Source organism: Coffea arabica, chromosome 6c (assembly GCF_036785885.1).
Source record: "Coffea arabica cultivar ET-39 chromosome 6c, Coffea Arabica ET-39 HiFi, whole genome shotgun sequence".
NCBI lineage: Eukaryota > Viridiplantae > Streptophyta > Magnoliopsida > Gentianales > Rubiaceae > Coffea > Coffea arabica.
Genome location: NC_092320.1, coordinates 3,149,679 through 3,164,183, shown reverse-complemented (window position 1 = coordinate 3,164,183; position 14,505 = coordinate 3,149,679). Strand labels below are relative to the sequence as shown.

Genomic DNA, 14,505 nt, shown 5'->3' with positions numbered 1-14,505 from the left:
GAAAGGAGATATTACCACGTGGACTTGCGCATTCTCATTTCTTTGTAGTGAGGAAATATGAAGGGTTTGTTTGGATTGCTTCATATTTCTCCAATTTTATTTGTTTACATCATCTTTACAATTTTCAATACACTTTTTTATCTTCTCAATATCTTTTTATCTCACATACATCACATCACAAAAAGTGCTACAGTAAAAATATCCCAAATAATTCCAAATAACTTACAATACAAACAGACCCGAAGTTTGTTGGAAAAAAAAAAAGGGAAATATGAAGATCACAGCAGCTGTAAATGTAACTGTGACAGTTGCAAATAACTTTCAACTCCCAATTCTTATCATCATCAGCTTTTGAGTAAATCTTATATATACTGTCAGTGCATGCATTATTACTGTTAGATAGATAGCACTGAACAAATTTTAGATTTCAAATTTAAATTTAGAATACATTGATAATATATATATAATTAATTTTTTTTTTAAAGTATTGCCGCCTTGATTGTGCATACTTTTCCGATTTTCCCCAACTTAGGCTAGCAAAGAAAGTGTAACTCTATTCCTCGTACGAGAAAGAAGTCCCTCTCCAATCCAAATAAGCCAGTTAAAGCTAGGTAAAAGACTAGGTTACATAAATCTCAGTGTCGCTATTTGCGCGAGTTGTAAGGAGTCATGGTCTAGAGTTAATCTGGGACGTCATTCCATTTTTGTAACGAGAATGAGTGCACCACAAGATCAAACAAGTTGCTCCCCTCACCCCGCAACGGCAGCATCTGTCTTTTAAGTGAAGTCACTTCCCCTGCAACAGCCGCATCTCTCTTTTAAGTGAAGTTACTTCCTGATTGTACATACTTTTCCTGATTTTTTCCAATCGATGTAAATGTTGGGGGAAGTGTTCATACTTGAGTAATGCGCTAGTCTTCCTCGAGGAAAAAAAAAAAAAGTAATGCATTTGTCACTCTACTATTTTAAAGATTAAACCACCTTGAGTAATGCACGTTAATTAGAAAAATAAAAACGTCATTTTCATTTTTCTTTGAAATTATGAATGCTCGATTGAAATCAAGCTCCGGTAAAACTGAGTTGAACTCAGAGGTTAAGCAAGCATAACTCGAAATGGAACGAGTTGATGGTAACATTCGAGTGCTACTCAACTCGAATCACTCACTCACTCACGTCCCTTATAGACCGTATAAGCACTGTCATGAATCAAACTGTTGCCTCTTCTGCACTGATTCATAGTTAGATCTTACCTTTCATCCATGGCATAGAAAGAAAAAATTTTAATATTCGCAAAAACCAATACCCAGCTGATATCAGAACTCTCCTGAAGGATGATCCCAAGGCTAAACTATTTGATCAATCAGAAATTCCAAACCAATCCCACTTTCAACCAATTGTTTGATCGTCTTGAACGTGACGGAAAACATCCTATTGCCACAGCTTAATCTGAAATTAAGCTGTTGCACCAGATATTGATAAGGAAAACAGGCCTCCTTTCATGCAGTATGATCATTCTAAGTATTTGCCAACATGCAGCATGAAATCCCAAGGTTTCCTGTTTAAAAAATGTTAACTGCTGAAAGCATTCGATATAATTGGTAATAAACATCAATTATTCAAGACGTTGAGGAACAAGTCAAGTAACATGTCTGCACCTACTCGAACAAAACCAGGTATTGAAAAAAAGAAAAAACAACAACAACAACAACAACAACGCTCCTTAAGCTTTCCAACAAGACCACCTTCCAACAAGATCCTAGCATACGAATTCAGATCAACAATCGCCAAACTGACGTTTTTATATACATATCCACAAGGTAGTTGCAATACTTGAACCAAAACCCAAACAAGCATTGTTCGCCAAGGGCATGCATATTAAAAGGTCAGCATGCTCCAACGTTCTGAATGAACTCCCCCTCTTTTGCTATTTGTCTATCCATGGGGCAAAACTCAGAACTACAATGGCAAGAACAAACGAACTGCAATATTACAATGAAAAGGATAATTCCTATAGAAAAATGCAAAACAAAATTGCTGATTCTAAATCTCCTAGCAAACTGCAAAAAGAATATAACCACGAGATCAGTATTTAAGGGCTTCAACCTGCCCCTGATATCGTTGTCCCTGTCCCCTATTGATCAACTCTCCCCAGGTAATGGTGGTGCATTGTCAAGGATCAACTTAGAGGACCTTCACGCTGCTTTGTACAGGATGAGCATATGAGATGAACCTGCTATTTCCTGCACCACCATTTTTAACAGAAATATCATTTGAACAAGGGTGTATGCCCATCTGTCACCAAGGCTGTATGGCCGTCACCAAACGCCAAAAGACAAGATTATCTTCCAGCCTCGTGTATGTCTGAGAGACAGACAAAATTACTGTCCAGCCCACTGTACCTCCTTTTCTAGCATAGTTGTCCCCTTGAAAACCGTAAACTGGAGTTCCCTTGTATACCTTGACACCTGCTTACCAAAGTAAAATGAATTAGAAAAAATGGGGGGAAAAAAAAAGACAGAACCAGGCCCCAAGTGGACTGCTCTATTTAGCTCTAGCAACAGACTCATCACTGTCTTGCGCTTGCATTCTCAATCCTATAGAGTAATTAGCTTCTTGGCCATAGTATTTATCTCTCGAATGGCTCTTTTTTTATGGTAGTATTTGTACAACAGGATACTGTATATAGGGCAACAAAGAGCTGCTTGCTTCTCTAATTCAAGTGAATCAAGCCTTTGGGCTGCCTAACTTCGCATATTTTTCTTCTGTTGGAAGCTGAAAGGCAAGTTACCACATTGACTCGAATGATCTAGCCAACAACTTTCTCCTCACTATGGTTTACCCTCACCAGACATTTTGCAGTCTCTACTCTAGCATGAACTGAGCCACAGTCTACGAGCTTCTAGGTCATGTCACGTAATCTCTTTGTGATTAGATCTGCTCAACATGCAAGCGCTTTTGCTACAGCCTCCACAATCATTTTGAGCCGAACATTTCACTGTTCTCTACCATCCTGGATGCAAAATTTGTCTCTCTAGTGGCTATTTGCTCCCAGTAGTACTTGTGCATCGGGATCACCATAGTGTATCACTTTGTACACATATATAATATCCCGTAGTGCATATACATATGTTTGTGCGTGTGTATATGTTTCTCAGGAAAGACATTGACCATCACAATCTAAAATGGGTCATTCTCGACCTAGAAACATCCTCCACAAAATTTAACCATCAATATTATTAATAATATTGCAACATGTTAAGTTCTCAATGTACACTAGACAAATGCACCTACCCGCACATTGCTCATCTTTCTGAAGCCTAATCTCTTAGTCCAGATGGACTGAGCTTCCTCAGCAGCAGGGAGCACCAGCGTTTTAACATCCATGGAAAACAGTAGCCTCTCGATGCATGAAAACAAAGCTAGGAAATAACCCTGCACAGAGGTAATATTGACCAATGAATCAATCTGCTTCTTAACAAATAGTTCTTTTCCAAAATGGCTAACAACAGGAACAGATGACAGGCCTAGAAAGACGGACTGGCAAATATCTAACCAGCTCAGCAGAATAGGAAATCAGTAAAAGATTGAAGTTGGACTACAATGTCTTGCTCAATGCTCGTAACTTACCTTTCCTTGATTATCTCTACTTGTGGCCACTAAAGGAAGCTCAGCAACCTCTCGTCCAAAAATCCTGAGAAGACCAGCTGAAACCACCACAGACCTATATATTTTATCCAAAGAAGTGTCACTCAATTAACACAAAAGCAGTTTAAACAATATAAGGAACATTCAGACATGTTGGAGAGTTAAATCAAGCAGTTTTAGATCAAGTGACTTACTTCACAATTAAAAGAATGCAGTACATTCCGCCAAATTCTTGTCCAGATATGTTTCTCCTGCACAAATTGTAAAATGGCAATCTTAGCATTTCAATCAACCAAACTTGCACAAAGTTCACGTAACCCTCCATTGCAAGCTTTAAATGCTTTCCAAAAAACATAAAACACAATAAGCTTAAAACTATAGGCTCTTCCCCTGGATGAAAAAAGCAAGCCCCCAGGGATAAAGCTATTTAACACTTCCATAATGTGGAAGCTCAAGTTACTTATGCAACCAATAATGAAGCAGGTAATACTAACAGAAAATCTTTCAAATGCAATGCATTATCAGCCCAAAAGCTACATCCTTGATGTAAAACACGTTCTATATCTCATGATCACTTGTAACATTGTTACCCTCAAAAGGAACTCCCTCCCATGATCACTTATAATGTTGTTACCCTCAAAACAAACTCCCTATAACGTTACTAGTCTTTCTGCCCATTAACCTTTCACAATTCGTCATATTTTATTGGGCATCCACTTCTTAATGGCATCAGCTAAACGACATTATATATGACCCTCGACTAACTTTGATGCCCCATGTGCGATGAAAATCTGCAAGTGAATTGACCAATAAAGCTTCCTTCTAATACTTTTTGGGTCTACATCTAGAACAAGAAAAAAGGCAAGATAACTCACCCATACACCATAATCGGAATGAGATCTCGACCAGATTTGGCAACAATAGGATCAAAACATTCCTGCACAAATAGATCAAACCAACAATCAAGGTACCCATTCAGTTGCAGCAGAAATTGAACTTGACACTATTAATCAAAGCTCAAGTTCAATATTTTAAGAAGCATCCTTAATGATATCCAGAGTATTCTAAGATTTTGAAGTGTCTTGCAGCAATAAGTACAATACTTCATATCCTAAAAGCACTACTTGCAAAATTTTTCGAACTTGTTATGGTTAATAGATAGAATCACTATGAGATCAGAGGTTAGTAAACATAGCTTCTGTTCCCCTTTAAATTTCATGGTCCTCCACAAAGCAAAGCCATTTCAATCCACTCAAGTCGTTACAACAACATTTTCAATACATCGAGTGTGTTTGGATAGTGGGTTATTTCCCCAAATATATTTGCTTACATCAGCATTACAATTTCCAATACAGTTTTTTATCTTCCCAATTACCTTTTTATCTCACATACATCACATCACAAAATGTGCTACAGTAAAAATATCTCAAATAACCCACTATCCAAACACACTAATCATTATGCAATTTGCTCCATTAGTTGACACTGACAAGAATGCTAGACTTAACTTCACGCACAAAAATGCTATCCGGCAACATTAACAAGGGAACTGAATTTGCACGATACTTGTATAAACTTTTGTTACACAATACCAAAACCTTGATAGTATGTTATTATATACATAATAGGTATTAAAAAATATGATCGCTATATGGACTCTGACCATCCTCAGTCACAATTATTCAAGGATGAAAGGGGGAAACTCAAGCTCAAGGGGGCACATGGCATTCTCCCTGCTCCGCTAGCCCTTCCTGAGCCGAATGAACTTAAAATCCAGCATAACAGGTTCGCTTTTAAACTTCATCTAGTCATATTTTCTAACATAATTCTCATTAAAAATCAGTCCCACAACTTTGCCAGAAGTGTTGATGGAAGCACTTTCAGCAACTAACAAAAACTTCAATCAAATCTGTGACATCTATATTTTAGCAACTTAAGCAGAAGAGCCAAATGTAGTAAATATGGTGCATGAAATAGCCACTAAATTAGGTCATGCCCCTTCAATACCCAAAATTCAGAAGGTAAAAGCAAAAACTTACTCGGAAGATGGCTGCAGCTCGGGAAAGCAAAGGTAGATGTTCTGGATAACGACTTTTGCCGCTTAAAATTCGCCATTGAACATCATTGGCAGTCACAGTAGCAAGGCCTTTCTCTTCATGCTTCTTATTTATTTTAGCAAACACTGAAGAAGGAACCGCCTCAGCTCCATTCAGAACAAAATTCTGAAGTGCCGTATAGATCATATTGCAGTCATTGCAACAAAACCATTTATCCCTAGGCAGTTCCTGATATAGTTTTGCAAAACATCAATAACGAAGCCATTATAACATACAAGTTTTGCTGTGTCTCACCAGAAAATTACCTTCAGATCGCACAGACCTCTTTCCCTTAAGCAACCAACATGGTATTCCTTCTCGCACTAAACAGGAAAGTTTTAGGGAAAAAAATTAATCAACAATGAGGTCAAAAGCTAATAGCAAGACAAGGATAATTGTGGCAACAAAGAATAAAACAATAATATCAACAAATAGTACTTGGTCACATAGTAGAATTGTTCGGTCATCAAATTTAGCAACACTGAAGTCCGGTGTCCTGCAAGACAAGAAAAGGCAAACGAAGTAAATTTACAGTTAACAGAGATAAAAAAGAAACAGATTTGGATGTTAAAAGATGACTCAGAAAAACTAAGGATAACAAACAGCCACATCAAAGCAGATGTACCAACAGGAATTCACCATAAGTTAACACCATCAATACAATGCAGTAATAATTTCAAGATAAGGTTAAAGATACAGAAGACAAACACAACAAATGTACTGAGTCAATAAATCTGCCGACTAGAAGTATAATTTCATATTCCAAATATTACTGCAAAAGCTAATAAATTTAAGAAAAAACATATTTGAGAACTGCAATAACAACATACCTGCAAACAACACAACCACCGCCAACAGATTGTGGTGCTTTAACCACCCTGGTTTGGCGTGCAATGGAAGGCCTACCCGGAGCTTTTCTAGCAGGGAAAGATTTGTCTAAACAATATGGGCAATGCCAACCACTGGTAGGGCCAGACTGCAAACACAAACAAGCTGCAAGAAACGCATGCATCAGTCAAACACAAGTTATCCAAATGTTTAAATATAATTAAAAAAAACAACAATAATAAAGTAGTCTACATAGGTCATTATGAGATTGATTCTAGTAAATCAGGTAGAAATTCACGTCAACAAAAGCCAAAATTCTTGAACAATCCCAAAGTTCAAAATTTGTAGATTGCCTAGTACGGTGATCACAAGATTGATTTTAGTAAATCAGTCAGAAAATCGCGTCAGTAAAACTCAAAATTCTTGAACAATCCCAAAGTTTAAAAAATGTAGGGACACTGAAGAAACAAAAGCAAAGAAAGAGACCTACTAAGCCGATATTAACATTAACATGAATACAACCTGGATGAAAAGCACGTGGACATCCATCACATATTATTAACTCTCCTCCATCACCACAGACAGCACACATATCATCACTGTTACTATTGGCAATATTTCGGCCATTTGCCAACATTAACGCTATGTCATGAAGTGTCAAACCGCTTGAAGTATAAATATGGCGATATCTGTGGGAAAAAACAGGTTTAAATTTCACCATCTATCACTTATTTCAGCCAAACTTGCTACTTCTAATAAATAACTCACGGTTGACGTTTAGCTGCCCAACCAGCATGAGCCTCAAACTGTGATGGACTAATCTGTTAACAGAAATAAAAATCAGGAGTGAGAACAAAGGGAAAGAATGAAATTCAGTAAGTAGATAGACACCCAGCACCAAAATGAACTACATTTCAAAGTGGGTAAAGTTCAAGCGAGTATACTTACCTCCGAATGACAACAACTGCAGACTATTCCACTCCCCTGCTTGTAGCCCCCAAGAATTTTCTGTAAGAAAATGACATATAAGTTCAGCACTCATAAACATTTAGGACAAACAAGCTATATAGTGACGAACATTCAGCACAAACAACCTTTCCCTTCGAATAATAAGCTAAATCAGTCCCATCTGGAAGTCCATTTGGCATAAAAAGTAGTCTATGTAGGTCATTATCCCTGTCGTAAAGAATATCACAATCCCATGTCAAGCAAAGCAGAAATACGTAAACAAAAAAAATCAGTCTTTGGAGGAAAGAAAATACTCTCACCATAGAGGCAACGAAAGCGTGTTTAAAATGCCAAACTTTACCTTTTCTTTAAACCACCTTCACTACATTTCTTATCCTCAACATCGGAGCTAGCAAGTAACCATCCTGGTCTCCATAACAAGTGAATAATAAGGAACCATCAATTTAAATAAAAGACTTACTTGTTTCACCTATTTATATTCCATCAAACCAGAGAGAGCAACTAACTTTTTGATCACACGCTTCCGATGTTCTGCCTCTGTATGGCTGTCCAGATTTAAGTAATTGTTGGTAGTGCAGAAACCAGAAGCTGGAGTGAACTTGTCTTTCACCATTCGGTTCGGGCAACTGAAGTTTCAATGCAGCAGAATGATTAGAAGAAAGTCAATGAAAGTAAAATAAGGATTAGTTACAAGATACCCCTCAAAAGATACAGATTTCACATTTTTCCCCTTGTTGTTAAATGGATCCAACCACCCCCCCCCCAAAACAAATCCTTCCAATTGTTATTTCAAGTAATACAATCAATCAAAGCAACCTCCAAGCTAAATCCAATTTTTAACTATAAATTCTGAACACTTTTTCTGGAATATGTGAAACATATGCCACAAATATGGCAACTTTAACAAAAGTAGATGCATTGTTCCATTCTCTGACACGCATGTTTTGCAGAATGACAGTAGGGAGTAGCAGAAAGTTAAAAACATATGACAAATAGTACCTTGTATCAGAGTAATAGGTATCAGAAAGTTGATCATGCGTATTCACGTGGGTAGTGGCCACCAGATTGTTTTGCTGAAGATTTGCTGCAAAATGCAAAAAGACTTTTATGGTGCGACACTGCTGAACAAGAGTCCACTACATGTCCATTTGATCCACCAAGGTGAGAACTCTTTAAGTTTGGTGAAATGCTGATTGGCAGAACCCAGGAGCACATAATAAGACCAATCATATACTTTTGTAAATGAAAAACAGACCAAAGTTCTTGACAAAGACTTAAATGCCAATCTACACTTCCATGCCCCCTTAAAAATCTTTAAGTTATACACAATACTAGCACAAATGTTTCTTGAGAATCAGAGAAACTAAATTACTTGAAGAACAGGAGTTATCTATCACCTGTGTCTTTGTACAAAATTCTACAACATCCAAAGGAAAAAGCATACCTTTCCAAACTTGGAAGTTTTCCTCATTTACTGAAGAGCCAGCAACATCTTTTATCACTTCATCTATCATGCTGAGAGGTGCAGTCTTCAGTTCCTGAATGATACTATAAACAGGTTTACCATTCGCCAAATATATGTGGTTGTTAGGGTGTCTAGTTTTTGCGCCTGCATGCAGCTCGAACTCATACGCACTTAAAACCTGTTTGCACCATTCATACACTCCATAAACCAATCATGCAGCATAAACAGAATGATCATTAATAAACTGTTGATTGACAACTTACTTGACAAAAATTGCACAAAGAACAGCTACACAGATATCCACCATCTCTAATGATTCCAGAAAGCTCTCTCTGGCAAAGATTAAAACAGCATTTCAGGCAAAACTGATTTAATACTCCTATGTTGAAAAGTAAAAGCACAACCAACTCCTTACCTCTCCATTCATTGAAATGTACTTTACTCGCGCTCCTTCCAAGATTCCAGTAGATAAAAGTTTCTTTACATTTGCTGGATAGTTGTCTGGAACTACCTTCTTGGACATCTTCAACTCCTTATTAGGAGTGGATAAGAAGGGAACTCTTGTTTCATGGAAAGGTCTCCTGTACGTGTTAAGATACACATCTCTATCCACACTGGCAACTGCAGTGGTACTATGTGCATGGACTTCAGGGTAGCCAAAACCATATTCCCCAGTTTCAGGCTGAGCAGCCGAAAGATATGAAATGTTTTCGTGTTCATCTTTGCGTTTGCTGAACTTTAACGTGATCTTCCTGATACCAGTCGTGCTAACGTGCTCAGGGATTTCAAGTACAACACAAGACGTGGAAACTTCTCCTGATCCATCATTCCCACTATGCTCTTCTTCATTCAAACTTTCCTCGGCACTAGAATTCCCAGAACAAAGAGATGAGACCTCTCCACAACCACCCTGTATTTTAATGCCTCCCGGTTCAGTAGACTGAATACCAATTTTTTTACTACTAGAAGTTATTTCCCTAGGAGACAAATTTGGATTTGAAACTTCCGAAAACATGTCCTCGTTAGAAGCTTCTTTTACCCCATTCTCCATTTCAATATCATCCGGTACCTCATTGGTGTGCTTCCTATCACGTAAAACTACTTCCTTATTATCACTGGAAGCTTGCTTTGTATGCCTTTGGTCACAGTGTTCTAATTCATGACAAGGTTCCAAACTAGTGTCACTAGAATCCTCCTTTCTCACAGCTTGAGCAGAATTTTCCCATTGACCATCAAAAGCCTTTTTTTCGTTACTTTCGGCACAAGGCTCTGATAAAGCAATGTTGACATAATCTTCTTCTGGACTTTCAGCAATAGGCTCTAGCCTGGTATTGCACGGGGCTTCTTCTGTTGGACTCTCAGCACTAGGCTCTAATCCAGTTTCAGTGTCATTAGAAGCTTCTATCAAGTGCTTCTTCGCATGCGGCACTTTTTCAGTACCATCCACAATCCATTCGCAATTACGCTTCAGTTCAGCCCTCACTGAGCTCTCCATTTCTGTTATCCCATCATTCACCACGGCTACACAAACTTCTCCTTCAGCTTCCCCCATCCAAATATCCCCTTTCCACCACCTCAAACTGCAGCATTCAAGTGCAGGTTCAAAACCAAATACAGAACTACAGTGACAACAGACCTTCTTCAATCTGCAAACTTCCAGATATAATATAACCACTGCAAAAATACATAAATTAGCAATACAGCTAGTGTCCAATTTTAACGAAAAAAGTATTCAAATCACGCCAAGGTCCTATAAGCAGCCTACAGCAGTCCAGGAAGGAATGAAGAAACTAGGCAATAAACACGGTACTAGTGTGATTTGAACAACTGAATGTACTGGTTTCGAATTCGAAAATCAACAAAGAGAATAACACAAGATATTATTGGACCTACCTCTTGGATTCAAAACTCCATAAATCGATCATGCATGTAAAAAGAGTGAGAGAGGAAGACTCGGATAGATCTGATGACTTTGTACAGAACACTTTTTGGAGGAAAAGGCTTGGCATATACTCATTCTGGTTTTCTACCCATGAATTACATATAGATCTGAGATTTAGTTCAACAAACGTGGGAACGAACTATGTTCAGGGTTTTTCAAATCATGGTTTCTTTGTTTTCACGAACAAGAACGAAGAGAGCGGCAACGGACGAAACTGAAATTTGGATTCGCGGTATAGATTTGAAGAGAGAGAGAGAGAGAGAGAGAGAGACTTAACTAAAAAGAAAATGGAAAATGATGAGATTTGGGAAGGAGCGAGAAGGCAGGCAGATGAAGATAGGGTTGGATGGAAAAGGGAAAACACTGATGGGGTCAAGATTTTTATATCTTTGGGTATGGTCCACTTTCCGGATGTCCTCTGTACTTCTGCCGCGTGGCTCATTTCGTTTCTATCTGTTTTTTTGATCTATTATGTGAATTTTCTTGTTTTGCGATTTAATCCGTAGCCAACACCATACCTCTATCCCCATTTTACTTCTTCCAATTTATTCTTTTGGAGAAATTAGAAAGTTTCTTTTTTTATTGTTACACTTTTCATGCATGATTCAATCTAATGTCATAATTATATGGAACCACTTGGGATCCTCGGTGACATATTTTCTATGTCAATCCAATATTACCTATAATATTGTGTCAAATGTCCTGTTATTATTTACACTTATATTAAATCAAATCAAGTTGAATTATTAGAAAATTAAAATATAAATAATAATATGACACTTGGTGCAATACTATAGGTGACATTAGATTGGCATAGAAAAACATGTCACCGAAGATTCCAAGTGATATGGAACCAATGTCTACGAGAGAAGAAGTAAAAAGGTTAATTATTTTCGCCTCAATTTATGCGGTAAAATTGTGATGATGTATGAGATATTTTTTCTTTCCACTAACAATGCATCGAAAGAAAAATATTCCCCTTGATTTAAACACAGCTTATAGGAATAAAATTTTAGTTTATTTAGGTACAAATTTATGCATGTTAATTTTACATCAACCAATCCTTTTAAATATTCAATAATACGAAAAAAAGCCTTTTTATGAGTGGATTTTTATCAAGATCCATTATAAATTATGATTGCAAAACCACTTGGTCTAATAATATCATTTTTGCTTAATCACGGAGAGCAACAGAATTTTTCGATTTGGCCTGATTTTATACACCTGATGATCATGTTGTGCGAGGAATCAGTCCCCATAAAATGTCCTCTAAAGCTACGTCATATTCTCAAGATTCCAAATATGATTTTCTATTTTCGTGCCATACTATCGTAGAAATTTCCTACTAAGTATGGTATCTATTTGAAACCTAAAAATTCTATTTAAGTAATGATTGAACATAATTTGTCAATGATACATTCTTTGCTTGTGCCCCTATTCAAGACCTCAACCAATCTTTGTAGTCATAAACTTAAATTTGGGTATGCGTTACATTTTAGAATTTGTAAGTAATATATAGATTAATGGCCTAACAAAATGGTACATACAAAACAATAATGTATTGATAGCCATATGTCGGGGAAACTTCATAATAATATTTTGTGTCCGGTCACTCTCGTGCGCGCATGCATTTTTTTTTGGGGTCCCGTAAATAAATTGTCAAGACAGCTTATTTGATTAAAGAAATTCAAAAGAAAAAGGAGGCATTGGATGCAATTCTAAATAAAATTCAAATGTGCTAGGGAAATTTGGAAACTAGTATTAGAGACGAGTTGAATTGAAATTAACTACCACGAAATGGTAATCAAAATACTTAGGATCCGTTTGGATTGTGATTTTCTTCAGAAAAATTATTACATTTTCTGTAAACACATTTCTCTATCACCTCTTTATCTCAGATATATCAAACTGTTACAATGATTTTTTTTACAAAAAAATTCAGAAAAATATAATCCAAACGGGCCGGTAAAACCGAGTGAGTAAGAAAACTTAAAATTGTAAAATAGCAAGAAACCAAAACCCACTTTGGTAATTGTATATATCATCGATGAACGTCAACCGTCCAAGTGGATTATAGAATCTCCAGCAAATTTTTCGCGGAATCCCAATGCAGATGGATAAATCCGGCGACGGGCCTACTTCCATATAAACAGAGTCAAACTACCCTCCTCCCCTGGCTCCATCCGCAATGCGCAAACTACCAGTCCACCACCCACTCTCGCTGTTTCCCAAAGCCCGTTCATTCACTTACATATTCACGGTACCTAACTCCCTCATCGCTCATCGCCAACTTTTCTAAGTAGTAAGTAGTTTTCTTCGTCGTCTGGACAGAAACGGGATGTCGCAGAAGACTAGTCGCCACCAGAGAAAGCCTTCTCAGGGCGCTTTTGTGTTCCCGGACGACCTGTCGGATCCTCTTCCAAAGAACGATGCCGGAGGAAGCAAAGCTGCTCCCGCTCCCGCTCCCGCTCCTCCAGGTTCAACTGCAGGTGTCGCTCATCCACCGCTGACGGTTGACAAAAGTGGCGCTCCCGGCCTACCGCCGCCGCCTGCCAAGTCTTTGGAGGAAATGTCAACTCATAACCCTCGCGAATCCAAGGCATCCAATGTTTCTAGCATCGAGTAAAAATCTACTCGTGATGTTGGTATACAGTTTATATGCGGGAAAAACAAAAACTAGCTGGATATGGATGGTTGGATGTCTTTCTACTTCTTCTTTCTTGCTGTTGAAACTTAAAACTACGAACTAACGAGCTTTTTGTTTCATTTATGTCGACAAATTAGTACTCCTCTTTATTTTTCGCTGTCATGAAATGAAGAGCCTAGAGATCCTCTGCAATTCATGGTTTTAGTATTAATCTTGGCTATTTAATTAAACCACAGTAACGAAGTGTGATTACACATGGGCCGGTCCAGTTATATCACTTTCAAAGCGGGCGACTGACTGCGGAATACTTGTCATTTACATCATCACTTTTCATGTATGGTGCTAAACCACTTCATGTTAGTCAAAAGCATTTATTAGTATTTGGAAAAAAACACCATTTCATGATTTATTCATCCCGGTATGTGTAAACGTCACCCCAATTTGAATATTTCATTATTTTAAATAATATTTCGTCTGTATTATAAATATATTATAAATTTATTTTTTTTATATTTTTAATTATTTTTTTATTTTATATATATTACGTCACAAAAAAAATATTATAGTAATTATTTTAAATAATACTTTATCTAAACAATAATAGATACTTTTGTCTGATGGTAGGATTTTAATCTATTGGCACAAGAGTGGCTCTTAGCAATAAAACCATATAATCATTGGTAATTGAGGTCGGGATTTTAAATTGGATCATCACACCTTTCTGAAGTTACAAGCCACTTGATTTTGCTGGTAGGAAGCCTTTCATCAATTTTACAAAATCATGACAACTCAACTCTCTCTATCTCTCTCATCATCATCATCATCATTATTATTATTATTATTATTAATTATTTTCGAAAAACTCAACTCCCCTAATATTTAATTCCTGGCCATCTCCGTGACAAGCTCATAG

At 37.2% G+C, this 14,505-nt stretch overlaps 1 protein-coding gene across 1 annotated transcript; it reads right to left on the bottom strand.

Annotated features, from left to right (window-relative positions):
- Window positions 1–1,768: 1,768 nt before the first annotated feature.
- On the bottom strand, window positions 1,769–11,298 carry LOC113695682 (uncharacterized). Its single transcript, XM_072051727.1, has 20 exons — window positions 10,897–11,298; window positions 9,419–10,677; window positions 9,267–9,335; window positions 8,983–9,181; window positions 8,538–8,622; window positions 8,011–8,164; window positions 7,879–7,973; window positions 7,664–7,745; window positions 7,518–7,577; window positions 7,338–7,390; window positions 7,092–7,258; window positions 6,572–6,734; window positions 6,180–6,237; window positions 6,008–6,064; window positions 5,685–5,930; window positions 4,521–4,582; window positions 3,840–3,896; window positions 3,628–3,721; window positions 3,292–3,432; window positions 1,769–2,465 (listed from the first exon to the last, which is right to left on the bottom strand). The coding sequence occupies exons 2-20, from the start codon at window positions 10,553–10,555 to the stop codon at window positions 2,379–2,381; spliced, it is 3,066 nt and encodes a 1,021-aa protein (XP_071907828.1). The 5' UTR covers window positions 10,556–10,677; window positions 10,897–11,298; the 3' UTR covers window positions 1,769–2,378.
- Window positions 11,299–14,505: the final 3,207 nt, after the last annotated feature.

Excerpts from the sequence above, each read along its gene's own strand:
- LOC113695682 (XM_072051727.1), bottom strand. The coding sequence starts at position 10,555 with ATGGGGGAAGCTGAAGGAGAAGTTTGTGTAGCCGTGGTGAATGATGGG. Across the intron at positions 7,391-7,517 it reads GCAGTTGTTGTCATTCGGAG|ATTAGTCCATCACAGTTTGA; the intron begins GTAAGTATACTC and ends TTCTGTTAACAG. Across the intron at positions 4,583-5,684 it reads GAGCTGCAGCCATCTTCCGA|GAATGTTTTGATCCTATTGT; the intron begins GTAAGTTTTTGC and ends CTATTTGTGCAG.